The 19574-nt window shown below is 42.6% G+C and overlaps 1 protein-coding gene across 1 annotated transcript; it reads right to left on the bottom strand.

Moving 5' to 3' along the window:
* Positions 1 to 281: 281 nt before the first annotated feature.
* On the bottom strand, positions 282 to 3409 carry ADRB2 (adrenoceptor beta 2). The gene has a single exon (XM_040406393.1). It carries the CDS (start codon positions 3203 to 3205, stop codon positions 1970 to 1972), a length of 1236 nt encoding a protein of 411 aa, XP_040262327.1. The 5' UTR covers positions 3206 to 3409; the 3' UTR covers positions 282 to 1969.
* Between the last annotated feature and the right edge of the window lie 16165 nt (positions 3410 to 19574).

Here is a 19574-nt window from a genome sequence, read left to right as displayed (position 1 = left end):
GAATAACACTACAGTCAGTATCTCGACAGCCTGACGTGACTACTTACAGGGAGCATTAGGTTAGTATATTTTTAACTCTACAGCCAGGATAAATAAGATATACCCCAGTTATCTCTTGCAGGCTGTATCATGTGTGCATTGTAATAAGTTCTTATTAATGCAGTCGCTTGACCTGCAATCTTATGTAAACCCCCAAGCCTATACCTAGTAGCATCCCTCCATACTGTGAACATGTATATCCCAAAATATAACTGTAGAGTAAAAAAATAATAATATAAAAAGACAAACCAAGTAGAAATAAATTACAATGACCTTTAATGAGAGCAACATACAATACTGTACGGCTTGGAAATGTGCAAAGAGCTGATCTAATGGTGGCCCTGCATGCTGTGAGGTGGACAGGAATACCTTACGTTGGACATCTGAGAACCCATCCTCCTTAGAGCTGTGACACGGGATTCTCTGGGGGACTTTATTCCTATGGAAAAGCCCCCCAGCCTATGAGTTATAATTGATTAACCTGGCATGTTATCCACCAGGAGATAGGAACTTTTCCTTCCTCGGTTGTGGTCAGGCAAGGGCGTGAAGAAACATCTTACAGCCTGTAGACTTCATTAGTTACTACTTAAAGGATTTTAGCAATTTCCAATGAAATCAAAGGGGAAGTTAAACTGGATGGGGGGGGGGGGGGGGGGGGGATGAAAAATTGCTTAGTGACAATTTTCTGGCCAGAAACCTGTTGAACCAGCAGGGCTGCTTCAGATAATTGATTAACTTCCATAGCAGCACTTGCACAGGCAGTGGGAACATCTGTTCTCCTCTATCTAGCTGACTTATGATGTGGCTTACAGTTCCACCTCACAAGGCTATACGTATTGATGGCCATTCTTCATTAACCACCACGGTCACTAGGTATCAGTTATGTAGGGGATGGGTTCTCCACATCCACTCTGGACTTCAGTTCTAAAATTAAGTGAACTGAGCCTAACCTTTAACCCCTTCATCCACCAAATTCTTCTCTGGAAGGTTGTTCACATAGTCAATGCCTACAGCTGTCTATAGAATGACGTAACGATTTTTCCAATGATATGAATCATAATTAGACCTTGTAATGCTATATTACCAACGCTATTGATTCATTATGACTAGCAGAAACATTTTGAATTGTTTGATTTTAATTGTGACATCTATGTGGCAATCTGATGAGAAGTCAATGGATTTTCTATGGACGATCTAATGTACTTGTATACCCGGAGGTTGGAAACAATTCATTCTTTCACAGAAAAATCATTACGTCTATGGAATAATTACATCTATGGTGGCAATATACCTGTGTGCCACCTATATAAGAAATACCCAAATGCTGAACCCTTGGTTAGACAGCCCAAAGATGAAGAGGTTAAAGAATTTAGGGTCTAGAAATGACAGTCTCACACAACTGCTACACAGTCTTTTCTATTCTGTTTGTTGTCCAGACATCCATTTGGAATTGACATCCACCAAGTTAACCCAGACACTGCTGGAGAGACCAGCCACCCCAGCAGTGCACTGTTCATATCATTTTGCAATCACAAAACATAAAAGAACACACAAATAAAATAAAAAATAATAATAATAATAATAAAAAGAACAACAGGAACAACATAAAATATTAACTTTTTCTCTTTTTTTCAGATCCATGAGGTAGATTCTTCTTGCTCTGTCAACGAAGTAAGACAGCAACACAATAAAAAGGCTTAATGCTTAGTGAATGTCCTCTTACCTTAATTTAAGAAGAAGTGAAACTATACAGAAAAAAAACACTTGCTAATAAAATGTATACATCCTGCGAGTCATGGGCACCGCCCAAATTTAAAGAAATAACTTTAATATAAAGACCTCCATTTCCTTCTTGTCAGTACAATACAAATATCTTTTACCCTTGTATTGCAAACGATCCAGTTAATTGTGATTGTTCCTAAAAGGGATCCTATAACAAGCAATCCTCATGAGAGTTGTGATTCTTGCTCAGAGGATCCAGGCGGTAGTCTAGCATAGTACCTTCACAGTTCAAAAGGGATTCACTGGGACATTTGCCCTCCTTGAAGAAGACCTCAGTAGTCCTGTCTTTACTGAGCTGAGCAGTATCTGTTTCTTCATTATACACACTGTTCCCATTGCTTTGGGGGTATCCATTGGTGTAGAGCTTGGTGCTGGCCTTCTTTAGACACAGCAACTCCTGAAAAGCACATCTGAAGTCTGGACTCCTGCAGTAGATGAGTGGATTAAAACCAGAGTTGACATAGCCCACCCAGTTCAAGAAGGTGTAAACACTGTCAGGGATGACATCTTTGTAAATCACCTGGACAATGTTGACTATGAAGAAAGGGAGCCAACACAATGTAAAAGTGCCCATAATAATGCCCAGTGTCTTCAGTGCTTTGTGCTCCTTCAAGCAAAACTTGGAAGTCCTTCTGTTAACTACCTTGCCATTGGCATCTTGTTGGTTGTGAAACCTCCCTTCACATTTGTCAATCTTCTTCAGCTGCTTCTTGGCCTCCTGGAAAACCCTTATGTACACAAATATCATAACAACCAAGGGTAGGTAGAAGGAGATGATGGAAGATGATATGGCATAAGCAGTGTTGGTATAGAAGTAACAGCAGGTCTCTGACTTGTAGCAGGCCACTGCTTTGGGCTCATTAGTCTCATACCAGTGCATGTTTATGGGGAGAAAGGAGGTGAGGATGGACACAACCCAAACTAAGAGGATTACAATCCTGGCTTTGCACTTGGTCAACAGGCTTTGATACCTGAATGGAGAGGTGATGGCAAAGTATCTGTCCACTGCGATCACACACAGTGTCTCAATGCTAGCAGTCACACATAATATGTCCACTGATGTGAAGAACTCACACCACTTGTTCCCAAACTCCCAGGTGTCCATGATGATGACACTGGCTCCCAAGGGCACCACGATCATCCCCATGACCAGGTCTGCACAGGCTAGGGAGGTGATGAAGTAGTTGGTGACAGTCTGGAGCCTCTGGAACTTGGCTATAGCAGTGATCACTAGGATATTCCCCAAAACAATGATCAGGACGATGAGGGACATCAAGATCCCCATGCCCACCATCCAAGCTTCTGTGGCCTTTTTGAAGGTGCCATTGTCATTGGAGAAATTACTATTCAGCGTTGTGTTGTCGGAAACCGTGAACAAATCCATAACGCTGCACAACTTTTCTTTCGAGAAGTCACTTGTGGTCAGCCAGCGTTGGAGATAGTGTCTTCCTGCATGTAGAAGCCTTTGCCGCAGTCACCCGTAGGGCAGTCGCTGTTGCCCGGTGTCGGTCATCTGCTCCAGTGGTGACAGTAGGTGACAGATGCGGCTCTGTGGCGCTCGCACCGCTGACAGTCACTTATAGTTCTGAAGTGTTCTCCCTTCTCGGTGCTTTTATGAACACCCCTTTCGTGACGTCACGGGGCGCCAGCCAATCCCTGGAGAGGATGTGTCGCTCTGTACCAGTTGTGGATACGCTGCGCTGTGTGCTCGGCCCTCTCTCACGTGTGGGACTCCTCTCTGAAGCCTCATTCTGTCCCAGCAGAACTGTCTCTGTGGTGCTAGCTGTGGAGACGGTGCTTTCACTTTGCTGACATTCTCCATTGGGACCAAACGACCTGCAGCACGAGGCATTGCTGATGAATTGTGGCTTGCATCACCACAGGACATGGATACATATCTTATTTTTTCAGTGACAGGAAAATCAGGAAACAAATGATGATGATTATAGTAGCAATAATATAAACAATAAACACCATTCTAATTTATCTCTAAGAGTACCGCCACATGCGGTTGCGATGCCGAGTACCACGTGCCCATAGAAGCCTCAGCCGTCTCCAATGAACTAATTAGGACCAAATAGTTTTTAGTCTGTCTGCATTGTTAATGGCCGCATGGCACGGTCATAAACAATGAAGATGGACTAAACAATGAGGTCCTAAATTAGTATTCTGCCACAACGTGACCACAGCGCAACCACGGCATGGTCGTACCTCACGTAGAAAATGAGAAAAAAGTTTGACGTTTCCACAACTGGATTGGTGATAAGTGTCTGATCGCTGGGGTCCAACCACTGGGATCTCCAGAGATCATGAGAACGGGGTCCCATGCAGAGGTGGACTGGCCATAGAGCCCACAGAGAAACTTCCTGGTGGGGCTGGCCTGAGAGATCCTGACAGCTGCCATCCAGGTAATGATCTAAAGCAGCTGGAGTAGGAACACACACCATGGCAGCTAGAACTGGCCACCACAGAAAGACAGTTTTTAGGGAGGCATATTGTGCTGCTGGGGCAGTATTTTGTGTTTCACTTTGTTATTTGGCTCTGCTGGGGTGGTATAATATGCCGCAATATATTATTACTGGCCTCACTTACCTGTGTTGGTCCTGCCTTCTGTCAGTTTGGACCAGACTGCAAAAAGGGGACACAGTTTTTTCCAGGGCCACTTTAAGTTCCCAATCCACCCCTGGTCCCATGTCATTCGTTTGAATGGAGCAGCGGTCAAGCATGCGTGCTGCCGCTCCATTAAAAGTATATAGGACGGTGCTAAGACTCTGAATGGAGCAGCACTGCACATGAGTGAACACTGCTCTATTCAAATGGAAGGTTAGGAACCATAGTCTGATGAGTGATGGGGATCCCAGCAGTTGCACCCCTAGTGATCAGACACATCTCCTGACAAGTGATAATTGTCACCTAGTGTTGACTGTCGCCATCCAAGCCCTTTCCCAATTCAGGAACCCCTCTATGATCAGCGCTGACAGCCCTTACAGGTGGATAGATGTGTGCAACTCCATAACAGCTCACCTGTAGACACTTTGGAAGCTGAACTTATAACTTTCATATTTGACAGCCAGAAGAAGTTTATGAAGCTCTGCTTTTGCTTCAGATCTTAAAGACATCCACCAGTGTTTCTTTAGATTCTTGTATTGTGAGGAGTCACCTGTATGAGTCTGAAATACTGTGTGACTATGAAGAAACCTTACTGATAAAAGGAAACATACCGAAACTAAATACAGTTAAGGGTACTTTCACACTAGCGTTAAAGTTTTCCAGTATTGAGTTCCGTCATAGGGGCTCCATACCGGAAAAAAACGCTTCAGTAATGCATTCTGAATGGAGAGCAACCCATTCATTATGCATCAGGATGTCTTCCGTTCCGTCCCTTTTACGGTACTTGGCTGGAGAAAATACTGCAGCATGCTGCAGTATTTTCTCCTGCCAAAATTCCAGAACATTTGCCGGAATGCCGCATCCGGCATTCATTTCCAGTGAAATGTATTAATGCCGGATCCGGTATTAAGTGTTCAGGAAATTGCCGCATTGACGGAACTGGTTTTCCGTGGGCAGACCTTTAAAAATATGAAAAAAAAAAATACCTGATCCGTTTTTCCAGATGACACCGGAGAGACGGATCTGGTATTTCAATGCATTTGTCAAATGGATTCACATCCGGAAACAAATGATCTCCGTTTGCATACGGATTTCCGGATCCGGCAGGCAACGGAACTGCCTGCCGGATTCTTCTAACGCTAGTGTGAAAGTACCCTAAAAAAAGCACCTCTTTGATGAGATCCAGACCAGTTCTCCTGAGACGGATTTTCAGTACCATCCATCATATATTCTGAATACTTGCCATCCATTTTGAGCAGGCCACCCCTCTAGAGGACAATTTTTTCAATGCAGTTTTGGGTGGCTGTGTTTCAGATAGGTTTCGCTGTGCCAGCAATGACCACATTGTTGCATTATGGTAAATGGGATGCTATCAAATATCATACACCTATTGCATTTTTTCCAATTTCAGCAAAATGTATGTAAAATGTATGTAATAGCAGGTGGTTAATGTGGTTCCTGCAGTATGCAAGCATGGCATTCTGCAGCACCACTGCAGGTACCCTAAAAAGCTTGGCAAATCGCTGTGGCTGTAATATTTTAAAAGCTCTCTTGACGTCTATTATATTAAAAACCTGTATTTTCTTATAACTCTACTTTGTCATTGTCCTCTGGTCATTTTCCTGCGTTTATCTAGAGATAAGCAAATTTCTTAAAGGGAATCTGTCACCTCTTTCCAGTGTACGTAACAAATGGGAATGCATTCTAGTTCAGTTTACCGTCGTCACAACAGTACCTTTTTTAGGAATGAGGTTATTTCCTATCGGCAGAAAATTAAGTTTGTATCATATGCTGCTAATTAGCCTTCCAAATGCACAAGGGGACGCGATTAAGGGTTGCAGGAGCCCAAGCCCACCTCTACTCAAGTTTCCAATGCTGCCCATTGCACTCCCTTGTCTGCGACGACACAATTTGACACAATGCAGAGTTTAACAAAAAGATTTCATGTCAAGAGTCTAAATGTCCCCTTTAAGTCGCTCATCAATTCCAGAAACAGATATAACCAAGAGATAGAATTTTTGAGAACTTGTCAGAAGTGGTGATTTTTGTTTCTCAAGTGATATTCTTGGAGGCTCTCTGGGAGTTTTCAAGGAAGTTGCATGAAGCAGAATAATCATGTATTATTTGCTTTGCCTTAACAGGGCTGTTTGGGAATAACAAACTGTCCAGATGACCATGCCGACATGAAATAAATCAAGCTTCAGACCGATGGACACAAGTGAGCCAGTGCACAGGACCTGAGTGAAGGTAAGTATGAATCTTTCAATAGAAGGGGCAGGCTGTGGGCATCACTGATAAGTTAGTTTTTCCCAGACAACCTCTGGTTAAAGGGGTTCTGCCAGGTTTTGAAGTTAACCTCCATCCACAGGATAGGGGATAACTAACTGATTGCTGGGGGTCTGACCTCTGGAACCCCCGCAAAATTCAAGAATGGAGGTTCTATTGCCCCGATCTAAAAGATCAGCAGGTACAATCATTCTCTATGGGACTGAGTACAGAGCTTAGCTATTTCTGGTGATCCTATAGAACAGTGGTCCCCAACCTTTTTTGTAAGCGGGTGGGGGGGGGGGGGGGGGGTAAATCACGCACACAACAAAACACAATTAATAATCCCATTTAGGCCCCCACTCAGTGACTTACAGGTGATGTCTCCTCTGGCTGAAGTTGTTCTCTTTCCTTTTTTTCTCAGTCCTGCACAGATGAAGTCTCTTGACCACAAATTGTTTCTGCAAAATTGAACACACCTATTTAGTATTAATATCTCCTTTAATGACCCCAGTAGTGCCCTCTTCACATATAATGCCTCCCAGTAGTGCCCTCTTTACATAGAATGCCCCTTAGCAGTGCCCTCTTTACATAAAAGTTCCCCCCAGTTGTGGGCATAAATATAGTGCCCCCTAGTAGTGGCCTCTTAAAACATAGTGCACCCCCAGTAATGGCCACTATAAACATAGTGCCCCTCAAGTAGTGGCCTATTTAAACATAGTGCCCTTAAGTAATAGTCACCTTAAATATAGCCCCCCTCCAGTAGTGCCTCTTTACATGTAGTGCCCCTCAGAATATAATGTACCAACCCCTCCCCCATACTTCTCACAAAAAAAATGGTACAGGCAGTCGCGGATATCATTGTGATGTCCTGCGCCGGGTCTCTGGTGGCGTGATGACCTAGCAGCCTTCTGCCTATGAGGCTAAATGATGGTGCACAGGAAACAATAGTTCCCGTCCCTGGCATTCAACTCTGGTGCTCCCCACGGACTAGTACCAGATGGACCTACCTCCATTCTCAGGATGGATCCCAGCATTTTGACCCCAAGTGATCAGTTAGTTATCTCCTATACTATGGAGAGGGGATATAGTTATCCCCATCCTGTGAATAGGGGATAAGTTCTAAACTTGGCACAAGCTCTTTAATGTTTGGTTATTTAAACTTGTAAAACACTTGCAAGTTTTATGAAGTCATCCCGGTGCTCCATGACAGCTGCTTGCTCCTTCCTATGTGCACAAGATACTCAATGTTCTTGTTGACATACACAGAAAAATTATTCATGCTTCTAGTCTATGAGCCGTCCTATTCTGCTGAGTTAAAAATGCTATTCAACCTGTTTTACGTTTTATCTGTTTCTGGGAAAGCAGGATGTTAACCAATAGGGCCAGCACTGCAAATCCTAGAGGGCTTGTCACCCACCTTTCCTGAACATTAAACTGACTAATCTGTCTATTAATACAGTGACTGAGGATATAATAGCAAATAACTAAGCAGTGTTACCATTTTACAAGCATTAACCATATTGACTGTCACCCAGCTTTCCTGGAGACTGACCTTACAGAAGAATATCACTCACTGGTGGACACTTACTGCGTACAATATGTTCCTTTGTAGCCGGTAAGTCCTGTTCTGTACGATATTGGACAAGATAGGACATTTCTTATTTACAGCCATAGTCTACTCTTTTAAAATATTCCAACAAGGTGTTCCCAAATATTTTAACAAAGACAGAACCTCATAGTGCATTACTGCCACTTTTATCTAGTAAATAATAGGTTAATCGGATATGTCAGGATGCCAGTATGCAGTAAATTGAGAGGATCTCCTCAGTGTCCTCCTCTGCCCCTGGAAGAAATTACACTGGCAGTAGAACAGTAGGAAGGACATTGCACTGGGAGGCAGCATAACCCGAGAAGTAGAAGCCTGTTATTTCATTCATTGTTCCAGTGGCTTTATAGGAGTAAACTGAGTTGTAGTTACATTATACAGGGTGGGCCATTTATATGGATACACCTTAATAAAATCGGAATGGTTGGTGATATTAACTTCCTGTTTGTGGCACATTAGTATATGTGAGGGGGGAAACTTTTCAAGATGGGTGTTGACCATGGCGGCCATTTTGAAGTCGGCCATTTTGAATCCAACTTTTGTTTTTCAATAGGAAGAGGGTCATGTGACACATCAAACCTATGGGGAATTTCACACGAAAAGCAATGGTGTGCTTGGTTTTAACGTAACTTTATTCTTTCATGAGTTATTTACAAGTTTCTCTTTGTTTACAGCCATTGATATGTCGCCGAGGTTAACACGTGAGGAGCGGATAGAAATTGTGTTGATGTCTGGTGAACGCAGTAACCGGGTCATTGCAGCAGATTTTAATGCAAGACACCCTACGAGACCACCCATCCCCCATGCTACAGTTAGCAAACTGCTTGCTAAGTTTCGTGAAACTGGTTCAGTGTTGGATTTGCCAAAATGTGGACGCATGAAATCTATCTCTAATGAAGAAACATCAGTGGCTGTCCTAGCTTCATTCAGCAAGAGCCCACAGCGTAGCACTCGCCGCATGTCACTGGAGAGTGGCATTAGTCGAACATTCCTTCGGCGGATATTAGCTACTCACAAATGACACCCTTACAAACTCCAGCTACTGCAGCATCTCAACGAGGATGACCCAGATCGGCGCACTGAATTTGCAGAATGGGCAAAACAAAAATTGGAACAGGACCCTCAATTTACGCAGAAGATTTTGTTTAGTGATGAGGCAAACTTTTATGTGAATGGTGAAGTTAACAAACAAAACCACTGCTATTGGTCTGACACTAACCCACATTGGATAGATCCCTCCAAGACTGTTGGAACAAAGAAATCTATGGTATGGTGTGGTATATGGGGTACAAAGATAGTGGGGCCATTCTTCATTAATGGAAACCTCAAGGCCACTGGATATGCGAAATTGCTACATGATGATGTGTTTCCCGCTTTATGCACTGAAGCTGGCACGTTCCCTGAGTTTTTCCAGCAAGATGGTGCACCACCACATTATGGGTGTCAAGTCCGAGCATTCCTAGATGAACAGTTTCCTGGAAAATGGATTGGTCGTCGTGGGCCAGTTGAATGGCCCCCAAGGTCTACCGATCTGACCCCCTTAGACTTTTATCTTTGGGGTCATCTGAAGGCAATTGTCTATGCTGTGAAGATACGAGATGTGCAGCACCTGAAACTATGGATACTGGAAGCCTGTGCTAGAATTTATCCTGCGGTGTTGCTATCAGTGTGTGAAGAGTGGGAGAAGAGGGTTGCATTGACAATCCAACACAATGGGCAGCACATTGAACACATTTTATAAGTAGTCAGAAACTTGTAAATAACTCATGAAAGAATAAAGTTACGTTAAAACCAAGCACACCATTGTTTTTCTTGTGAAATTCCCAATAAGTTTGATGTGTCACATGACCCTCTTCCTATTGAAAAAACAAAAGTTGGATTTAAAATGGCCGACTTCAAAATGACCGCCATGGTCACCACCCATCTTGAAAAGTTTCCCCCCTCACATATACTAATGTGCCACAAACAGGAAGTTAATATCACCAACCATTCCCATTTTATTAAGGTGTATCCATATAAATGGCCCACCCTGTACAATTAGCAACCATTGCCAGTAAATTTTTGCTTTTTAAGAAATGGTCCTTTTCTTGATGTATTTAGCAGCAGGTTTGCCTATATCCTTGAGGAAATTCTTAGAAAGCAACAATACAAAAAATAATTTGCAGAGGAAGTACAGTACATTACAAGGTGGAGTGGTTATATTGCAAAAGGGGGAGGCTATCTCAAATAAACATTGAAATAACACAATGGAAATATAAATTGCAGCTCATAGAGAAGCAACGTTTGGACTTGGAAGCACCTGGTTGGATTTACTCTGTCAGACATAAGTGACTCAAGTCATAAGTGAATCAAAAATGACCTTCTTAAATTGATCCTGCTACAAGGGGTGTTCAAAAAGTTATCTACTTGAATATGAAAACAACATTTTCTGAGAAAATTGAACTTACTACTTTTCAATGTAATTCCCCTTGACTTCAACACACTTATTCCACTTTGTCTCCAGAGATCTGATGCCCTCAGAATAGAAGAAGACTTTCTGCTGCTGCAGGAACCCTGTTACCGCCTGCTTGACTGCATTATCATTAGGAAATTGTTGCCATTGCAGAAATGTCTCCAGATTCCGAAAAATAATCTGGAGAAATTTCACTGGGATCCAGATGTGGACTGTAGGGTGGATGGTAAAGCTCCATGAAGCCACATTCCCTGAGAGCATCTTGTGATTTGCGAGACTTGTGAGCTGACTCATTGTCGTGAGGCGGCAACACACTTGCCGACAACTTCCCACTGCGTTTATCTTTGATTGCCTCATGTAATGACTTCATTGTTGAAGCATAGGTGTCTCCAGTAATTGTTATCTTGTGTGGCATGAATTCTAGTAATAAAACACCTTCTGTATCCTAAAAAGTAGTTGCCATGAGACAAAATTTATTTGGAGTTGGTGACCCTTCCATTGAATGGACGCTTGTGAGGTCTCAGGATCATGATGGTGGACCCATGTTTTATTACTCGTAATAATTTGAGTCTCCTGGATTTTCTCTAAGCATGTCTAAATTTTTTTTTGCTCGGGCGTCAACATTCATGGCACCCACCGAGAACTGATCTTTGACATCATCAAAACATCATAAATGATACTGGAAACTGTGCCAACTTAAATGCTTAATTCATGAGATATAAGACTGACTTGACAATCTTCCAAAACCCTTGCCTCCACTTTACATCACATTACCTCTGAACATGCTTCAACAGATCGCCCTGAGGTCATCTTCAATTGATTCCTTACCCCATTTAAACTTTACATGGTAGTAGGAAGGTACATTATCACCATATACAGCAATCATCCTTTCATGGATTTCTTTAGGCTTCTTTTCTTTGTAAAGAATTTAATTTCTTTGTAGACCTGCACTGTACTGGACTTGTCATCCTGTCACTTCCAGTGATTTCATCAGACTGAACTACTACTGTGTGTGTTGCATATCCAGACATGTCTCAACCTGAACAGACAAGCTCAGCTCTATAACACTGACAGAACATGTTGGGGTAGATAACTTATTGAACACCCTTAGGCTAGTTTCACACTAGCGGCAACGAACTCCGGCAGGCTGTTCCGGCGGGTGAACAGCCTGTCGGATCCGTGCTGCTGCTAGTGCACGCGTGCCCCCGGACTACCGCTCCATTGACTGTAATGAGGGCGGGCTGGAGTTCCGGCGGCAGCATAGCAAACATGCCGAGAGGTGGCCGGAATAAAAGTACGACATGTACTTCTTTTATTCAGGCCGCCTCTCGGCATGTTTGCCGTGCTGCCACCGGAGCTGCAGCCCGCCCCCATTACAGGGAGTGCAGAATTATTAGGCAAGTTGTATTTTTGAGGATTAATTTTATTATTGAACAACAACCATGTTCTCAATGAACCCAAAAAACTCATTAATATCAAAGCTGAATATTTTTGGAAGTAGTTTTTAGTTTGTTTTTAGTTTTAGCTATTTTAGGGGGATATCTGTGTGTGCAGGTGACTATTGCTGTGCATAATTATTAGGCAACTTAACAAAAAACAAATATATACCCATTTCAATTATTTATTTTTACCAGTGAAACCAATATAACATCTTAACATTTACAAATATACATTTCTGACATTCAAAAACAAAACAAAAACAAATCAGTGACCAATATAGCCACCTTTCTTTGCAAGGACACTCAAAAGCCTGCCATCCATGGATTCTGTCAGTGTTTTGATCTGTTCACCATCAACATTGCGTGCAGCAGCAACCACAGCCTCCCAGACACTGTTCAGAGAGGTGTACTGTTTTCCCTCCTTGTAAATCTCACATTTGATGATGGACCACAGGTTCTCAATGGGGTTCAGATCAGGTGAACAAGGAGGCCATGTCATTAGATTTTCTTCTTTTATACCCTTTCTTGCCAGTCACGCTGTGGAGTACTTGGACGCGTGTGATGGAGCATTGTCCTGCATGAAAATCATGTTTTTCTTGAAGGATGCAGACTTTTTCCTGTGCCACTGCTTGAAGAAGGTGTCTTCCAGAAACTGGCAGTAGGACTGGGAGTTGAGCTTGACTCCATCCTCAACCCGAAAAGGCCCCACAAGCTCATCTTTGATGATACCAGCCCAAACCAGTACTCCACCTCCACCTTGCTGGCGTCTGAGTCGGACTGGAGCTCTCTGCCCTTTACCAATCCAGCCACGGGCCCATCCATCTGGCCCATCAAGACTCACTCTCATTTCATCAGGCCATAAAACCTTAGAAAAATCAGTCTTGAGATATTTCTTGGCCCAGTCTTGACGTTTCAGCTTGTGTGTCTTGTTCAGTGGTGGTCGTCTTTCAGCCTTTCTTACCTTGGCCATGTCTCTGAGTATTGCACACCTTGTGCTTTTGGGCACTCCAGTGATGTTGCAGCTCTGAAATATGGCCAAACTGGTGGCAAGTGGCATCTTGGCAGCTGCACACTTGACTTTTCTCAGTTCATGGGCAGTTATTTTGCGCCTTGGTTTTTCCACACGCTTCTTGCGACCCTGTTGACTATTTTGAATGAAACGCTTGATTGTTCGATGATCACGCTTCAGAAGCTTTGCAATTTTAAGAGTGCTGCATCCCTCTGCAAGATATCTCACTATTTTTGACTTTTCTGAGCCTGTCAAGTCCTTCTTTTGACCCATTTTGCCAAAGGAAAGGAAGTTGCCTAATAATTATGCACACCTAATATAGGGTGTTGATGTCATTAGACCACACCCCTTCTCATTACAGAGATGCACATCACCTAATATGCTTAATTGGTAGTAGGCTTTCGAGCCTATACAGCTTGGAGTAAGACAACATGCATAAAGAGGATGATGTGGTCAAAATACTCATTTGCCTAATAATTCTGCACGCAGTGTATAGTCAAACACCCACCGAAACAGCCTGCCGGAGTTCCTTGCCGCTAGTGTGAAAGTACCCTTAGTTTGTCAGGCTCAAAATTGTGCTGCCACAGGTTGCGTAAAAAGTTGTACATACTGTCTGTGCAGCTCTATCTATCTATCTATCTATCTATCTAACTATCTATCATTCTGTCTAGTATCTATCTTTTTATCTATCTGTCTCAGTCTATCTATCTATCTGCTAGTAAGTTAGACTGACACCTTCTTGCAGGTGGAAATTCACATCACATAAAGAAATGTACCACAGTTCTTGTATGCATACATAGATTCATTGTAATTGTATTGAAACGAAGAAGAAATAGCTGCAATGCAATCCAATGTAAGGCTATGTTTACACAAGGGATATAGTTAAAGGCATGCCTAGTGCAGAAGTTTTGCTTGGGCAACCCTTCACTGCAAAACTTCCTTTCACCCTGAAAGCCCCACAGTAACTTTCAACTGTACTGACAATGATAATCCCTCTAAGAGTTTGTACTGAGTGAATGGGGCAGTTAGGGGCCACAACAAATATTTATTAACATATAGTAGTAGAATAGTAGGAAGAAAAAAAGACAATGCAGCAGCACCCTGCAAATCAGATAAAGTACAATAATGCCGTAGTCACAAAAGATATAGTGCCAATGCTACGCCTATTTATAAAGTGAGATGCTTGGCCAATGCATTTTCTACAAAACCATCCGAGCCCGTCTGCCGAACGTCAAGGCGATCTCTGCAAGACGGGTCCCAACACTAAATATTACCTGTTATGCGCCATGATGGCCGCCATAAAGTTCAGGAAGTGTTGGATCCACATGCATGCTGGGTCCACTCTGCCTTTTACCATTTTTGGTGCCAAAATGGCCTCCATTACAAGGGATGCAGGTACCAACATGCATGCCGAGCCCACTCTATACCTTTCCTTGTGCCAGACAGCTTCCAATGAATGTAGTGAGAGCAGGCCACAGTATTATACTGAAACTAATTCAATTCAGCCTATGGGGCAGACAGGCTAATCAGGAGTGCACGACTCGCTGGAGTGCCACATCTCCAGCATTGTAAATCTGCAAAAAAAAAGGGGGTTAGTCAGCACCTCCCAGTGCGCAGGTGCACGCTGTCATGGCAAAGACCTAGAGGAAAAAAGAGACATTGCAGCAGCACCCTGCAAATCAGATAAAGTACTTTCTAGAAAATGGTCTAATTTTAAGCCAGCAAAGAAGCTGGTGTAGATTTAGACCGGCGGTGGATGCTTAAAAATTTTGTAGAGGCCAACACATAACTTCGGCAAATCCACAGCTAGCGCATGGGGTTATTTAGACTGGATTCTAAAACGTCTGTTTTAATAAATGGCCCCCAAGGTCTTAGGCAACTTTCACACAGTCAGTATTTGGTCAGTATTTTGCACTGGTAACTAGAAGCAAAAAGCAGGAATGGATCCAAAACACAGAAGAGGTACAAAGCTTTTTATTATACTTTTTGTCTCTGTATATTCCACTCCTAGTTTTAACTTACAAATACTGACCAAATACTACTGTTTGAATGGGACCCAAGGTAGTGTCACATGCAATGTTTTAAGGAAAAACACAGTGGGGAAGATTTATCAAGGATGGTGTTCCCATACACTAGTCTTAGGGGGTAATTTATCAAACAGAAATATGCTTAAATTAGGAGTATTTCTGGTGCAGATTTGAGACATCTCGCTCACACCAGGTCTAAAAAAAAATGGCAAGGCGTGGGTGGGGAAGGGGATGAGTCAGAAGGCCCATCTAAAACGTCTTAATAAATGTGCCCCTTAACCCCTTAAGGACACAGCCTTTTTACACCTTAGGACCAGGCCATTTTTTGAAAATCTGACCAGAGTCCCTTTAAGTGCTGATAACTTTAAAACGCTTTGACTTATCCAGGCCGTTCTGAGATCGTTTTTTCGTCACATATTGTACTTCATGACACTGGTAAAATGGAGTCAAAAAAATATTTTTTTTTGCACCAAAAAATACCTAATTTGACAAACAATTTAGAAAAATTTGCAAATTTCAAAGTTTCAGTTTCTCTACTTCTGTAATACATAGTAATACCCCCAAAAATTGTGATGACTTTACATTCCCCATATGTCTACTTCATGTTTGAATTGTTTTGGGAATGATATTTTATTTTTTGGGGATGTTATAAGGCTTAGAAGTTTAGAAGCAAATCTTGAAATTTTTCAGAAATTTACAAAAACTCAATTTTTAGGGACCAGTTCAGGTCTCAAGTCACTTTGCGAGGCTTACATTATAGAAACCACCCAAAAATGACCCCATCTAAGAAACTACACCCCTCAAGGTATTCAAAACTGATTTTGCATACGTTGTTAACCCTTTAGGTGTTGCACAAGAGTTATTGGCAAATGGGGAGGAAATTTGAGAATTTCATTTTTTTGTCTAATTTTTCATTTTAACCCATTTTTTCCACTAACAAACCAAGGGTTAACAGCCAAACAAGACTGTATCTTTATTTCCCTGACTCTGCCGTTTACAGAAACACCCAATATGTGGCCGTAAACTACTGTACGGCCACACAGCGGGGCGTAGAGGGAAAGGTGCGCCGTATGGTTTTTGGAAGGCTGATTTTTATGGACCGGTTTATTTACACCATGTCCCATTTGAAGCCCCCTGATGCACCCCTAGTGGAGAAACTCCCTAAAAGTGACCCATCTAAGAAACTACACCCCTCAAGGTATTCAAAACTGATTTTACATACGTCGTTAACCCTTTAGGTGTTGCACAAGAGTTATTGGCAAATGGCGATGAAATTTGAGAATTTCATTTTTTTGCCTAATTTTCCATTTTAACCCATTTTTTCCACTAACAAAGCAAGGGTTAACAGCCAAACAAGACTGTATCTTTATTGCCCTGACTCTGCTGTTTACAGAAACACCCAATATGTGGCCGTAAACTACTGTACGGGCACACAGCGGGGCGTAGAGTGAAAGGTGCGCCGTTTGGTTTTTGGAGGGCTGATTTTGCTGGACTGTTTTTTTGGCACCATGTCCCATTTGAAGCCCCCTGATGCACCCCTAGATTATAAACTCCATAAAAGTGACCCCATCTAAGAAACTACACCCCTCAAGGTATTCAAAACTGATTTTACAAACTTTGTTAACCCTTTAGGTGTTGCACAAGATTTAATGGAAAATAGAGATACAATTTCAAAATTTCACTTTTTTGGCAGATTTTCCATTTTAATATTTTTTTCCAGTTACAAAGCAAGGGTTAACAGCCAAACAAAACTCATTATTTATGGCCCTAATTCTGTAGTTTACAGAAACACCCCATATGTGGTCGTAAACCGCTGTACGGGCACACGGCAGGGCGCAGAAGGAAAGGAACACCATATGGTTTTTGGAAGGCAGGTTTTGCTGGACTGTTTTTTTTTACACCATGTCCCATTTGAAGCCCCCCTGATGCACCCCTAGAGTAGAAACTCCAAAAAAGTGACCCCATTTTAGAAACTACGGGATAGGGTGGCAGTTTTGTTGGTACTAGTTTAGGGTACATATGATTTTTGGTTGCTCTATATTACACTTTTTGTGCGGCAAGGTAACAAGAAATAGCTTTTTTGGCACCGTTTTTTTTTTTGTTATTTACAACATTCATCTGACAGGTTAGATCATGTGGTAATTTTATAGAGCAGGTTGTCACGGACGCGGCGATACCTAATATGTATACAATTTTTTTTATTTATGTAGGTTTTACACAATGATTTCATTTTTAAAACCAAAAAAATGTTTTAGTGTCTCCATAGTCTAAGAGCCATAGTTTTTTCAGTTTTTGGGCGATTATCTTAAGTAGGGTCTCATTTTTTGCGGGATGAGATGAAGGTTTGATTGGCATCTATTTTGGGGTGCATATGACTTTTTGATTGCTTGCTATTACACTTTTTGTGACGTAAGATGACAAAAAAATGGCTTTTTTTACACCGTTTTTATTTTTATTTTTTTACGGTGGTCATCTGAGGGATTAGATCATGTGATATTTTTATAGAGCCGGGCGATACGGACGCGGCGATACCTAATATGTATACTTTTTTTTTATTTATGTAAGTTTTACACAATGATGTTTTAGTGTCTCCATAGCCCAGTTTTTGGGCGATTATCTTGGGTAGGGTATGATTTTTGCGGGATGAGATGACGGTTTGATTGTTACAATTTTGGCGTACATGCGACTTTTTTGATCACTTTTATTACCTTTTTTGGGAAGTAAGGTGGGCAAAATTTCAATTTCATCATAGTTTTTTATTTTTTATTTTTATGGTGTTCACCGTTCGGGTAAAGTAACATGACCGTTTTATAGATCAGGTCGTTACGGACGCGGCGATACCAAACATGTGTAGGGAATTTTATTTTTTTCATTTTTTATCAGTGATAAATGTGTTTTTTGATTTTTACTTTTTTTTCACTTTCATTCACTTTTTTTGGACCCAGACCCACTTGGTTCTTGAAGATCCAGTGGGTCTGATGTCTGTATAATACAGTACAGAACAATATATATTGTACTGCACTGTATTTTACTTACACTGAACAGATCTATGCCTTTCAGCACAGATCTGTTCAGCACCATGGACAGCAGGACGCCTGAGAGGCGTCCTGTTGCCATGGGAACCTTCCCCGTCTGCTCAGAACTTCGCAGACGGGGAAGGGTAAGGAGGGGATCTCTCGGGGGGCTGTCTGGGGGCTCTCTCCCTCTCCATCGGGGGGCTGCAAAGGCACAGCAGCCCCCCGATAGGAGAGGGAGGGAGCTCCCTACGCTGTTAACCTTTTCCATACAGCGGTCCGCAGATGTCAGCCGTTTATACCAGGGTGCCAGCAATGTGCTGGCACCCTGGTATACCCACTGAACACCAATAAATTTTCAAGGGGAGGCGGGCGGGGGATCGCGATCCCGCCTGCCGCACCGCCCGCCTCCCGCACCGCCCACACCGCCCGCAACCCTCCCCCTGCACCTCCCGCCACCATAAAAATCATTCAGGGGTGCAGGGGGGGGTGAATAAAACTTTTTTTAGGCATATAAAGTTTCTGATCCCCGCGGACCAAAAACTGCAGAAATCGCAGCAAACCGCAGGTCTGAATTGACCTGCGGTTTGCCGCGATCGCCGACATGGGGGGGTCACGGGACCCCCCCGCACATTTAGCCTAGGTGCCTGCTCAATGATTTGAGCAGGCACCGGGTTCCGATCACTGCCGGCCGGGCGGCAGTGATCGGAACAACACATGACGTACCGGTACGTCATGTGTCCTTAAGTACCAGGACATCATGACGTACCGGTACGTCATGTGTCCTTAAGAGGTTAAACCTCTATGTGCTGGAGTGAGATGTGCCTAATTTATTAAGAAGCATGTGTCTCTTAATAAATTAGGAGCTTCTAGAACTCTGTGCGCCAGAAACTGAAATCTATGCAAGCTAGGGGCCGGAGAAGATTTAAGCTATAACTATAAGTTATAGTAAATCCAGCTGACCATGATAGGCCCTGCCCCCACTAGGCCCCACCCCTTTTCCCACCACTTTAGAAAAGTGTCGGGAAGCTCAAAAAGTCACAAATATGACGCAAATATGGCATGTGCCACAATTTCCGACTTTTTAATGCCAGAATACTGGTGTTAAATGCCCCTAAATGTGTTTTATGCAGTCTTTTGTACTGTTGTTTTGTAGCGAAAGCCAGAAGTTGATTTATAAGCAACGTAAAATTTACAGGACTTGTAGTTCTCCTGCTTCCTGGATCAACTTGTTTCCTTGGCTCAAAAACTGAATTGAAAAATGCAGTGGGATTTTTTTTCTGCAGTGGGATTTGTGTGCGGCAAATAACAAGTTTTACAGTACCAAC

This window comes from Bufo bufo, chromosome 1 (genome assembly GCF_905171765.1).
Source record: "Bufo bufo chromosome 1, aBufBuf1.1, whole genome shotgun sequence".
NCBI classification, from domain to species: domain Eukaryota; kingdom Metazoa; phylum Chordata; class Amphibia; order Anura; family Bufonidae; genus Bufo; species Bufo bufo.
This window is presented reverse-complemented; position numbering and strand designations above follow the sequence as displayed.

Bases quoted from the DNA above. Each gene is read 5' to 3' on its own strand.
- ADRB2 (XM_040406393.1), bottom strand. From the start codon at position 3,205: ATGGATTTGTTCACGGTTTCCGACAACACAACGCTGAATAGTAATTTC.